A 13,670-nucleotide genomic window follows, 5' to 3' on the forward strand; every position below is an offset into this window, starting at 1 on the left:
TCAGAGAAGCGTAAGATGTATCACTGGTGCACAGTCACTCCCTAGTTTCCTGACTTGCTTGTATTACAGTTGTCAAAATACCAAGTGGTTTGGTTTGGTTTTTGAAATCAAGTGCTTATGTTAAGCCTTGCATGCTTTGATGATATCCTTTGAAAAATTCACTTGTGTACCCTCTGTGATTTGTTCTGAACAGAAACGATATTCAGTACCTTAAAATAATTGCCTTGGGAGGACTGGAAGTCCCTGAGCATGGGCAGACCTAATTCAGTCCCTCTCAAGTCAGCCAAACTAATTTAAAAGTAACAGTGGCAGCATGCTAAGTAATTGCTGCTTTCTGCTTGAAATCTCACATAGGCCAGCGTGGCGGGCTGTAGGAGGAATACTAAATAAACTGTTAATCCTAAAGGTTTGGCAAGAGCTTTCTGAGCATACCTGCCTCGCTGTGGTCTTGCAACACATAGCAGGCATCAGCACATCCAGTAAAAGACAAACTGGGTCAAGTGGGAGAAAAACAACTACAAAAAAAATCAGTGTAAGCCAGTTCGTTTCCACTGCAAGATTTAAGAGGCAAGTGTGTCAAAGGGAAAGCAAAGTACCCTCATAAAGACAGCAGAAACGCTGTAAGCTTACTGGTTTGCTAGCATGTTGTCAAAGTTCATGTAGCACTTTCACAGCGGCATTTGTCCCAAGAAGAACGAACTGTGGTTAAGCGTGCCATTTTTCCTGCCCCTGCTGTCTAGGGCTGGTGGTGTGCCTGCAAGGAGAGACAAGACTGTTGCTTGGTAGGACTTCTGGAAAGTCCGTGCTGCAGCATTGCCATCTGTGCTCCATCTCTTTGGCACTGTCTTCATCTGCTCCTGCTTTACTTGTACTACTTCTGTGTGGGAAAACCCATCTGGAGTACTGCTTGATGAGAGTGGTTGCTCTGTATCTCTTAAGAAGTGATGGCTGTTGCAACAGGACTTTGTATGAGGTTTTCTATGGGGTTGTGCTTGGACAAAATGGCAATATTTAGATTTTGGATTTGTTTTCTAGCCATTTGTGGATTTTACCTGCCTCAGTTTTGCAGTAATCTTTAAAGATTTAGGGTGTTTATATGGCCGATGTCAGCCTGAGATTGGATTTTCAGGCTTGAGGGGTGGCTGGATGTGTCTTTGGAGATTCAGCTGAGCAAGCCTCTTTTTCCTTCATCTCTTCATAGTCTAAATGCAATCAGTGCAGTGAATACAAACTCACCAGCAGCATTTTGTACCCCTAATTGGTGTGCAGGGGGGGAATGATTCACTAACTGTCTGTAGCAATAGCTTTTGAATCTGCTGGCAAAGTTACCTAACATTTCTGCCTCTAAATGCAAATTATTCATGAGAGCACCTGACATTACCTGGCTGCATATCTGCGTACAGCCTCTGTCTGATTTTTGTCAAACACATGCAAAACATGCCTCGTTTCAAGTACTTTTCCTGTAAGAAGGAAGTGTTTTTCTCAAACCATTATGCTTCGCTGCTCTTCACGACTGTGTTTAAGTCATCTCACATTAGGAAATAAGTAGCTTCTACTGATGTGCAGAGTGTAATTTCTGCTTGCCTGCTTCGTCAGCCTGGGTGCTATTTCTCAGCACACAGCACACACAGTATGCACTCCAGATCCCCGAGGCGCTTGTGCTTGGCATCCTTCCTGCTCTGAAATCTGTGCTGCCACATCCTCATTATTGCAGACCACCAACAGACAGGAGCTGGGAGCCCAAAATGCAGCAGTTTCAGACATAACTGGCACCGGGGTCCAACCCACCTTTCTGCCAGCAAAGACAGGGCCAACTAATATGAAATCTGTGCCTCAGCCAGCCTGTTTCACAGACCATATATTCGCTGAGGCATCAAGTAGAGGGCCACGAAGCAGACAGCTGGTATTGGTATCATCTTCAGTCACTTCATCTAAAACTGTCAGATCTCTCTTGACTGAGTCCTTGGTTATCTGTGCTAAATAGTTTAAGCTAACATGATATGTTGCCATGTTTGCTCTGCGCTGTTAAGAAACCACAGCGGTTGCCTGTGAGATCCCGGAGAAACTCCAGCTCTCAGAGCTAGCTCCGTATATTGGCATTGCAGCTGCAACAGGAATTTGGTCATTGCCAGCATTACCAATCAATCAGTTTAAGTAATCAATCAGTGGCAACAAAGCTTTCCTCTCTTCAGTTTTCTCACTAAATATATTCACAAGCTAGAAGGCTCTACTTGCATGGCTGATCGCTTGCATAGGGAAGGGCATAGACTTCCAGTTTGTTTTAGTACTTAGTTGTTTCGACACATCTCTCTCTGTGTAATGGAATATCCATATGTAAGGGAAGGTCTATATGTATGAGAGTAGCTGCCTACTTGCAGAAGAGAAAAACATCTCATTTGATGATGTTTGACAGAAAATTTCAAGGGTTGGACAATCCACCACTTCCTTTGCTTTGTGGTTCCAATTATTATTTACACTTTTTGCTATGGACATGGACCTGTTTTCATTGTTTCAATAAATCTGTCTTTAACTTTTAACTTTTGGCTTATGTTATCTCAGTTTCTGATAGTGTAAAGAGCCTCTTGGTACTTGTATGTTTTCCTTACTCAGGTTTAATGCAGCATAATTTTTACTCCCTTCCTTATTTAACCTCTAACAAGATTACAGAATTAAACTGTGAGCTCCTTTTCCCCTCACTGAAGCATTTTCCTCCCAATACCTTTTATATCTGTTCTCCTGGGGATAAACATCTGCAAGAAGTACAAACCAGCAAAATGTCTCTAGTGCAAAGTGTAGGATGTTCTAGATGATGCATATTCTAAGGACGCCTTTTTTGTTCCCCAGTTAAATATGGATTGGCAGGGAGCAATTTTATAACCCTGAGAACACTGCTGTTGCCTTCGAATGTGCTGCTGTCTCAGGAGTGCTCTGTGGAGTTCACAAGGCAGAGCTGTCACTCTTCTGGTCTCACTTTAGTGCTTGGGAGTTGTGCTGAAAACCTCAGAGCACACAGAGCTGGAGAAAATATTGCCCAGACCTTGCCACTAAGCCCTGTGTCCCGTGGAAGCTTTCTGATGCTGTGTCCTAGTTAATATGTGATCCCTCTGCTCACAGGAAGGGAGGAAACATATTAACAGAATAATAATTGAAACATAATTAGAGACTTGGGATTTTGAGCGTACCATGTTATGTTTAATTGGAACTCTCTTTAGATTGAGCTTTTGCTAAAAGATGTATTTCTTAAGATGTCTACCAGACTTCTCTGACTTTTACAAGGAACCCGTGAAGTACTCTGTCTTAAAGATACCACAGAGTTTAGTTTTGGCTTTCCATAGTGGGCAAGGTCTACGTGTACTGAAACAATATTCAGATAAATTCTCATTGCCATCTTGCTTCTAGACTAATGGGCTTCTGTCACCTCAAAGGGTTTAGATGGAGTAATGACCCACAAAGCTCTCTCCTTGCATTCCTGCACGTTAGTCTTTCTTTTCTCAGTTTCAGATTTATTTTTGATTTTTCAAGAAGACTGTATACTCATGTTGGACCACTAAAGAAAGTTTCCGTGATTTTGTTCATATCCATTAATCACCTGTACAGCTGAAACGACACCAGACAAAAAAAGTACTGTGGAGGAAGAATTCTTGAAAATATGAAGCTGAAGTAGCACACACTGAAGGTTCATAGATAAACGTATCCTTGCAGATGTCCGAGCACAACTATGAGTCACTTGCTTGGCTTTCCTTGGAAGGGAACAGAGGTAGGTAACTTCAGAACAGGAGGGAATAATGTAATGTTCAAGCTACCATAAGGCTGATTTCAGTGGTTTTGTTTGTTTTTCATTAGTGTGACAAAAACAGGCATCAGAGACCACTCAGGGATGGACTCTACCTGTGTGCTTGAGTGCTAATGTCAGTAGTTAGACCACCTGTGTTTCTTGCTCAACACAGCTGAAGTTCCTGTGCTCCCTGTAACACCTCATCTGTGGGTTAAAAGCCATGTCAGAAGGAGTGGGAAACAGGTGGGTCAGAAATTGTGTAATCGGTTCTTAAATAGAGCTGTATCTACCAAAAGGTGTTGGTGATGCTACCAGTTGCCTACTGACCACACCACTATGGTATTTGGGGTTCAGCTGTAATATGAAGCTCGACATGCATGTATGAATGAATCGGAACACGTACAGTAAATTCACATCAGAGGCGTGTTGCTCATACACTTCCCATATTTTGGTGACACTGAAATTTGACTTGCAGAAGGGGAGGCCAGGAACAGCCTGTACCAGCAGACACCGGATTTTTCCCAGTGGGAATGACAGACCAAGGGAGAATATTTTGCAAGCCATCTCTTCTCCCATTACGAGTTGCTAAGATCACTTCTTCCTCAAGGATTGTGCAATACTGAATGCCTCTGTTGAACATCAACTTGTTTGCAAGTGCCAGAAATGAGGTTAAACCTGTAACTAAAGTTCTTTTTTTGAGATGAGCCGCTGCATATTCCCTTTGTGGGATTAAAAAAACCAACACTTTAAACCTCTGGAATATCCTGGATAGTGTTGCAAACACCCTCAATGATCCCATCCCAGTGGTTTCTAGAGATATTGTAGGAAAGGGATCACAAACTCCCTTCAGTTCCTTCTGATAACAAAATCCCTAAAATTCTAAGTAGACCATGGATGTGGATGTTCTCGTTTAGATACCATATTAATTACAGACATCTTCCATTTCTTCCTCAGATGTTCCCTGTATTTTCTGTAGCACAAGAGTTCGTCATGCAGCAAAAAGTGAAAAAAAGCCGTGTATTGTCTGTGAACAAAGCCAGCGAAGGACCTCTGTAACTGTTTCTAGGTGGTTCTGGTGAAAAACAACTCGGTGAGGAGTAACAGCAGCTAAAAGCACAGTTACTGCTTCGTGTAGCACTGGTGTAATAGGATAGTGGGAAGGCAGCCTTAAAGCATGTTGAGCATCTTCTGAGGCTTGAAAGAAAGGAGGTGAATCTGTGACCACCACGTGTTTAAGAGAGCTGGCATTGCAGACATTACATTAATAACTTTTGAAAATGCAGACGTGGGAGTTGGTATTAACTTCAATAGGAGTGATTTCCAATTTCCTATCTTTACGCCGATACAGGCAATAAAGTCATGATATTTTCAAAGACATAGGCATAGAGAAAAATGCGTGCGGAAATGTCTACAAGAGATTCTGCAAAGGGAGAACTCTGGATCTTTTTAGGTTTAAAAATGGTGCTGAAAGGGACTTCTCTCTTATTTTCCTGCTTGACCTTTACACCTAAAAAAGATCTTCCTGTTGAAACCTAATGAATTTACCTGTTGTAGGAGGCAAGACACTAGAAACAGGCAGAAGAGCAGCAATGCAATATTTAGCCAGAGTGTTTACTATTCGTTGATGTTTGGCTTTGCAAATAACTATTTAACTAGTGTGGCTCTTCGGAGAAAGAAACACTTTGTGAAAGTACCAGTGCTGCACTCAAGCACGTACCACTTCGACCTGAAAAACATTCTCCAGAGAAAAACAAGGTCGATTAAATTCAATGTTGATGTTTTTAAGGTAAAAAACAACAAATACAAAAAATCTTACCACAAACAACCAAATCAGTCCTTGGACTTACTGGCTCACGTACCCTAAGGAAGTAGCAGCAGCATACTCCAAGCTCTGTATTTAAAACATCTTTTGCAGATGCAGAAAGATGTACGGATAGCTTTGTCAAACAGCGATGCTTCAAAACTTGGGGGAGATGAAGGGCATATACCACAGTAGCTGTGAGGAGTAATCCTCTCCTGGAGCTGTTCCTCAGGTTCCTGGCTACATTATGTGGCATTTGCTTGCCGCTGGTCTGCTCAGGAGCCACCCGGAGCCAAGGGGGCCGACAAACATCTGCTTTTTGTAGGTCTGCACTGGGACAGATTGTCACCACGTAGCACGAACATCTGCTCCGTGCAGAGCAGCAGTTGTGGTGCTTGCAGCGTGCCAGAGCCCCACGAAGCCGAGTCCGGGCAGGCAGTGCTAGCAGCAGTATTTGGAGCACCTTCTGGAAGAGGAAGGTTGGCTCCCAGGGACTTAATAAGAACATTCTGGGGTTTATTCTGTGAAGCTTTTTCTGCTCTTCCTAAAAAAAAAAAATAAAATAAAATATGCATACGGTAAGACGGAATTGATTTGGCCGTTTCTTTCTTTTCTTCCTGTTTTTCGGGAGAGCAGCCCAGTCAGAGCTCACGCAGCCTGCTGGAAATGTGTCTTTCATCCCAGAACCGCAGGGTCATTTTGCCTGGAAGGAGACTTTGGAGCGTGGCTGGTCCCTCAGCACAGGGACCTGGGACTAACCGAGAAGGGAAATTAAGTGCCCTGGGGAGAAAAAAGCCTTACTATTTGAAAATGTGAAACCTTACTGTTAGAAAAAGAAAAAGAAAAAAAAAAAAAAAAAAAAAAAAAACTTACTAAATTGGCTTACGAGTGACAGCCGTGTTACATGGGACCTATATTTCACTTTTATTGAATAATAACAGCGTTTTACATCCTGTGCGTGTTTCTGGCCGCCCCGGGAGGGTTTAGGCACCTCATTTTAGGCACCTTATTTTAGGCACCTCATGGCTTCCTTTCCCTCACTGTGGGTTAAAGGAACCGGCGGTGGGGGGGCGGCCGACGGACGGTTGGCGGCGGGGTGCGACCGTTGGGGCGCGACCGTTGAGGCGGGCGCCCCTCAGCCGCCACCTTGCGCCTGGCCGGGCCGGGCCGAGCCGGGCGAGGGTGCGGGGGGCCCGGGGCAGGGGCGGCGGCGGGGCGGGGCGGGACGCGGGTCCCCGCCGGGGCTGGGGCTGGGGCCGGGGCCGGGGCCATCCAGGGGGCGGGGGCCGGGGCCGAGCGGCTCCCGGTGTCTCCTCAGGGCACCAGCGGGGAGAGCGGCGCTGAGGCTCCCGGCTTGCGGCTGTCCCGCCATGGCTCCCGGCTCCGAGCGGCTCTTCGACTCCCTGGGACACTTCGGCAGGTACCGGGGCGGGCGGACGGGGACGCAGACACACACACAGACACGCTCGTGTGATAAATAGTGTGATGCACACACACGCCTAGGTTTGGGAGGTGGGGTGCACAGATGTTGGGGCTGTGTCTGTGTACTTGTGCAGCCACGGACAGGGCTGGTGTGGGATAGGTGGGGGTGAGGCTCTGGGTAGAGCAGGTGATGGAAAACAAGTGTTTGACACGGAAATGGCACTTTAGGATAGACGATTTACACAACTAAAAGGCGTATGACCCTCCGTGGGTCCTGTCGTGTGCTGTCCTGATGCGCTGATCAGCGTGGATTTCGCAGGTGCGTCCTGCTGGAGCAGACCCCCGTGTCACAATTTGCCTGCAAGTTGAAGCAGTTGAATTACAGCGTTGTGCTTTCCGCCTCAGTCACCAGTGGGCTAGCCCATACCACCGTGTAGATCTGCTCCCCATCAGGGGCAGGCAGCAGCACTCTGAGCAAAGCCTTGGAGCTCCTGTTCATGGTAGAGGTGCATACCTGTGCTCCGCAGCAGCGCAGGCTCCTAACGTCACGTGCAAGCAGTGTCGTTGGTATTGATAACCTCTGTAGTTGTTTAGTATGGAAAGATTTGTTCTTTGCTTAACTGGGATCTCAGCTTAAAATGAAATCTGCCAAGTTGTGATTTACATGCATAGCCATCTGAATAATATCTCATTCATGATCGGTTCTGGGTCAGCAACAAAAATATTTTGTTCTGTGTGAACTAGGAGAGGATTCCTAGCAAACAGTTTATTTTGCTGTTGCTCTTCTGTCTTGCATGCTGTTTGTGGAAAACAAGCATCATACTCTGCTGAAATAACATGGAAGTAGCTACTTCTAATGAAGTAGTTTTCCTAATTGAGAACATTTGAAAACTTTATCCAAAGTACTGATAAAACTACATTTTGCAATTAAAGGGAGAATAATTCTACAATGATAACCTCACTTTAGGACCTTTCAGTGAACTGCAAGCTATTGAAATGCACACAGCCATGTTCTACTCATGGCTGTTCAAGATTTCAAACACAACATGCTAAATGTAAACATAACGTGACCTTATAGTGGATGAACTTATTTTTAAAATGCTGTAAAAAATTCTGTTTAGTCCTTCAATACTGCTAGATAAATGTGCTACATATGAAATGTCTGCTGCACATATTCCTACTTGTAAGTGAAGTAAGTTCTGATGAGTTTGTATTTATGCATCACTGTGACAGTCACAGGCCATCAACGGTTTCTTCAGTTCCAGCAATTCTCACAAGGCCTGCGTAAGACATGCACTACGCATAGATTCGGTCGATCTGCCACAGTCAGACTGTGAGCAGTCCAAGCCCTCTGAGCAGTCCAAGTATTTGGGGACTGTTCTGATTATCTTAAACTCTGACAGATGCAGTGAAGAATGGCCAGCTGTTAATATAAATACATATTTGGAGAGAGCATGTATGCATTATATATATAGCTATAATATTATAGGTACATAATTACACATACATATAACGTATGAACCTTCCACTTTGCAGAATTGCCATTCACACGTGACAACATCTTGCTTTCCATCAGACTCTCCTGCAGAAGTCTCAGTGATGCTGTAATTCCTAGAGGGGTCTCGAGACATGCACGAACAGACACGGAAGTGGAACAGCTCCCGTTTCCTTTGCCATTAAAGGAAGACCGTATGCCTGCGTGGAGGGCTGCCCTTGGCTGGCCGCCAGGTGCCCACCCGGCCGCTCTCTCACTGCCACTCCACAGCAAGGCAGGGGGAGAAAATCTGATGAAAAAAAACGTGGGTTGAGATGAAGGCAGGGAGGCTGCTCACTGATTACTGTCACAGGCAAAACAGATTCCACGTGGTGAAGATTAATTTAATTGATGGCTAGTTAAAATAGAGTGTGATGGTGAGAAACAAAACTAAAAACAAAAAGGGGGGTCCTTTTGGAGCTGGCTGGAGCTGGCTCTGCTCTGACCTGGGGCAGCTCCTGGGCTCTGCTCACAGAGGCCACCCCTGCAGCCCGTCTTTGATTTTGGGCATGAGTAGTATCTGTGGCCCGTAAATTTAGGACAGTTGTTTTAAATGTTGTTCTTGAGTCTGTCTCTGGAGCATGAGATTCCTGCTCATAGTTGGAGAGGTGAATGAAAAAAAAAAAGTCCTGTCTGCCTCAAGAGGCCTCATTTCTAATGAGCTGCCAGACCTCAAGGCTCCCGGTTTACCTGCATCAAACTGCATCCTTCTGCCATGCAGCACCTCCTGCCAGGCCATCCCTGTGGGCTCTCCCTCACTGCCCCACACTTTCCCCAGCCCCTCTCTGCCCAGCCGTGCTGACTGCCATCAGTGAGAGTTGGTGGCCGGGCCTCGGGCTGCTGGCACAGCACACTTGTGCCCTGCTAGCTCTGCAGAGGCAGCATCTGCTCGGTGTCCTGCAGCAAGCATGCTCCTCCTGGGCCTGCCGCTCTTGGTGGATAACTGGGGACCTGCTTGCACATCGTGTTTCTGGGTAAACCAAAGGACTTGTAAGAAGTTCAGTGGCTTTAGTCTACCAGCAGGGCACAGACCTTACTTACCTGGTTGCTTGTGGTCAACAGGCTACGTATTTTGCAGCTCTCATCTATGTCATCACAAAGTGCTGAGTGGGGACATAACGTAATCTGGAACGGAAGTCTAGGGAAAAATCTGGTGAAGTGCCTCTCACTGCTAGAGGGCAAGGATTTGATTTACCAACCAGTACATCCAGTAGCCGTGAGGTGCAGTGTACATGGTACAAAGAGCATTCTCCGTGATTTACAGCTTTCACATCTTAGCTTTTACTTTAGCTAAACATGGGGGGTGGAAACTGTCAGGGAAAGAGGGGATAATTGGGTGTCACTGACACTATTTCCAGGTTTTGTAATGAAGTATTTCTAGAATCTTTTAAAAGATAATTTTCTTTCAAACAATTTTTTTTTTTTTTTTTACAAAATGAAGCTAGCCAGATTTTCAAACATTGGCTTTATAAATGCAGTATTGTACTAGCAGTTAGGCTATTTAACAAGTTAGCAATGACTGCTTTTCATCTTTAGTGAAATGTTTGTGCATTTCTTCAGCCTTTAACACCTTCACGTCATTGCCTTATATGAGCTTGTTGCCCGGTCAGTGGAGCTGCTACAATTTGGACTTCAGAAGCAACCCCTACCAGGATTAGCACCGAGGAAAGGAGAGAAGCAGGACAGGGTACCCAACTGTTCCATCCACACACAGAATCCAGGAGAGATGACCACATTTTTCAACAGTTTCAGTGTTTTCTGTTAATTGCCCTGGAACTTTTGTAGTGTGCATAAATAGATCGTAGACCATGCTTAGCTCGTAAAAGACTGACTTGACTTTTGTAGAGGTTCTTTCAATGGATGTTTGCAATGCAGTCCCTGGTGGTCAGTGCCATAAAAGCAATGTCTGAACACTTGGTGCTAACACTATTTCTCATCTCTCCGCATTGTAGAGTTCTTGGTTCATTTCTAAAGGCCTTCACCAAACCATCTGTCTTCACATCTCAGAACTTTTCCAGGCTCCTATTTTCAGGCTGATACCCTTATTCCCTCTCCTGTTTCATAGCTTCCAGCTCTTGTGGAGATCTGATTATGTCTTCTGCAAATTGTGGTGTGTACATGATACTTTCAGGAATTTTCCGGGACTTTTTGGGTGTGTATCAAATACCAGAGTCCCAAGTATCTCAGAGAACATGCTCACTCACTTCTTTTCATGGAAAAGAAAATACGAATACTTTCAAACAATGATTTTTCAAATTCACATATTTTATAGATTTCTTGAAAGGAAACACATTTTTCAAGCTGAGAAGTGTTCTTGCTGCACATGCAAAAATATCACTCTTTCTTTTCCAAGCTGGTGTGGAGAAGAAGCAGGTAATCATATTCAGCATTTGAAAAGATGATTTGCTTTTACTTTAAAGACAGAAACATTACAAGCATTTTCTGAATACTAATACATTTAGTGTTTAGTGCACCCTGTACAAAATTGATATTTGTAAACAATGTGAATTCCAGTTTAAACTTTGAGTATTTTCCCCAAAGGTGAGCAAAACACTGGTGGTATAGATACTGCTTTGGGAAAAACTACTTTTTTCCCCTATATGCTAGGTACTTTATGCAGTGGACAAATTTATAGCAACATATCTGTCATTCGGTTTTCAAAGTGTGTCAGTGGACAGCTGTTTGTGTTTACTGGAATGTGCCAGAGAGAAGAATCTCAAATCTAAGTCCTCCTTTGGCTCCTAGTCAGGGGTGGTGTTTGTCAGAAATGCTTGATAAATGTTCCTCAGCTTTATTGAACTGTACTATATGATAATGTCTGAATCGGCCTGTGCTTGTCTCAGGTGCCCATAGGATAACATAAGTGGACTTACCTCAATTTCAGTAAAAACTTTTTTTTTTTTTTTTTTTTTTTTTACTTTTTTTTTGGTGTCTGGATATTTTGCAAAGAGTACTCGATCCCCCTGGTTGCATAGCCTCATAATAGCTTTGGAGAAGTGAGACGAGCCATGTGTTTTCACAGAGCAGGCTCTAGCAGCTTAAACAAAGCTCTTATTATCTATGCCTCACTAGGCAAAAGTAGAAATATTCTCAGAGCTCAGAACCAAAGATGGATATTGGCAAGTGCTCCTGGGTGATGTGACGATCACTAGCAGCGCTGTCTGCAAGGGGTGCTAAAAACATTTGCTGGGATCCAGGTCATGCCAGAGGTAGTCTAGCACAGGATCTGCATAGACAAAACTGTACTGCAGCTGAGTGTGCTGGCAACCTCACCCCACCAGTGTCTGGAGTGAAAAAGGGGATTATAACAGTAAATTAAAAGGTAGGTCACAATAACAGAAAATCGTAGAATCACAAAAGATAGGAAGTCAGTTAAGATTTGTAAGCCAGCTGCTGAGATTCAGATTGCACCTCTGAAATCTCGGCAGTCCGCCAGGGTGGCTTCTGGACAAACTTGTAGCATGGACAGAGTTATGACAGCATGAGGCAATTATCACACGCATCAAGGAACTGATGATCAGCTGTTTCATCCCCAACGTTATGGTATGAATGAAAATTAAAGATGCAAGGCACTGCACAGTGTGTTCTCTGTAATTTGGTGCGTGATATGTCACTCCTGCGAAAGCTCTATTGCTTCTATAAAAGCTCTACCAGTAATTTTCTCATAATTGTCATGATTTTCAACAGCACAGAGGTTTTCAAAAGTGGGAAGGACATGTTTTATGAAAGGGCTTACTCACAAGAAGTTTGACCAGTTTATTGTGGGAAGTGAAATGATTCAAGTAGAGTATTTAGAGAATTCGTCTAAGGCCCCAGAAAGCTTCAGCACATGCCATGAAATTTTCTGTGCTACCATGTTGCTGTATGCAACAAGAATGGAACTGAAATATGTACCCGACTGATGTTTCATTTCAGGTGGCTTGAGGCATTAACTTATAGTGGTTGAGCAAGAACATGGGATTATCAATTTCTCAGAAATATTGAAAAAATAGCAAGACAGAAAATATCAGCTGAGGTCTCTATTACAAGGGCAAAACTAGAAACAGTGTGAAGACAAATGAGACAGATTTACAAGTACTAATGATGGTTGATCTGACAGGTTGTCCACATACCTGGGGAGAAATCTCATCTCCTTGAAAAATACTGAAATTATGTTAGACAGCTAACATATGCCTTCACATCATGCATTGACAGCCAGGTTGTAATGCTCAGCTCAGTCAGACCAGGTGTTTTCTGAAGTTCACATGCAATGAAAAGGTGGTTTCAGGAATCTAGAAGCACCATCTGTTGGATCAGAGACTGAACCCTTTCCTCAAGAAAACGTTTTCATTGAGAGGAGAAGTTGGGATTCCTCTTCCTGTTATTTGTAGGCATTGCTATTAGTGAGCAGCATCCGAGCTGCAGCCCCAGCAGTGGTACTGGGACAGGAGTAGAGGCCGCATCCTGGAGAACTGATGGAAAAGGCTGGTAAGACAGCAGGAAGAATACAAAAGATGCCTCAAAAAGCTGGGAGTAATTTGCTGCTCTGTAACAGTCAGCACCACACTTTGGATGAAGCTCAGTGTCACTTCAGCGTGCTGTATCCATGGATGGATGTAGCCTTTTTCCAGCCATGTTGCAACTTCCTCCTCTCTAAGCTGTGAAGGAGATTTGGAAGGATCTAGGTTCCCACCAGATCCATCTGTATAAGTCTATGCTAGCTGTACAGGGAAGTTAGCTTTTCAAATCAAGGCTCAATAAAGTAAATAAAATAAAGTTAGTGAGCTCATCTCACTGACTTTACAGGTGTACAGTGTAAACTTCAGACACCTGCATCAGTCACCTTGTCAAGGGGGAGAATGCCCTTTAAGGGCATGATTCATCTGTCTCATTTTCAATGAGTGCTTTAGGACAGGATGAAAGCTGCACCTAGATTTGTCTGTGCTTCCTCATTGAGTGAAAAGGGGATCTAGAGAATTACAGATGTATATGGATTGAACACTGTATACGGTATATTGCCTCCAAGTGTACAGTATACATCCAGATTCTTTCTTCACTTCCAACTTATATTAACTGACTAAGGCTTAGCTAGGAGGTGGGGATGTGGGAGATGCTTCTGGCAGCACACTTTCTGCATCACAGCATTAGTCAACATCTTT

General features: G+C 44.1%; 1 protein-coding gene across 1 annotated transcript in view; it reads left to right on the forward strand.

The window, feature by feature from the left end:
* Positions 1–6,810: 6,810 nt before the first annotated feature.
* The window catches only part of SLC22A16 (solute carrier family 22 member 16), a 37,162-nt gene continuing 30,302 nt past the window's right edge, over positions 6,811–13,670 (forward strand). Inside the window, exon 1 of the mRNA XM_035322223.1 lies at positions 6,811–6,996. Coding sequence (XP_035178114.1) covers positions 6,947–6,996 — 50 coding nt within the window. The 5' untranslated portion in view covers positions 6,811–6,946. The remainder of the gene's footprint in view (positions 6,997–13,670) is intronic.

The sequence above is a fragment of the Oxyura jamaicensis genome, chromosome 3 (assembly GCF_011077185.1).
Source record: "Oxyura jamaicensis isolate SHBP4307 breed ruddy duck chromosome 3, BPBGC_Ojam_1.0, whole genome shotgun sequence".
Taxonomy (NCBI): Eukaryota; Metazoa; Chordata; class Aves; order Anseriformes; family Anatidae; genus Oxyura; species Oxyura jamaicensis.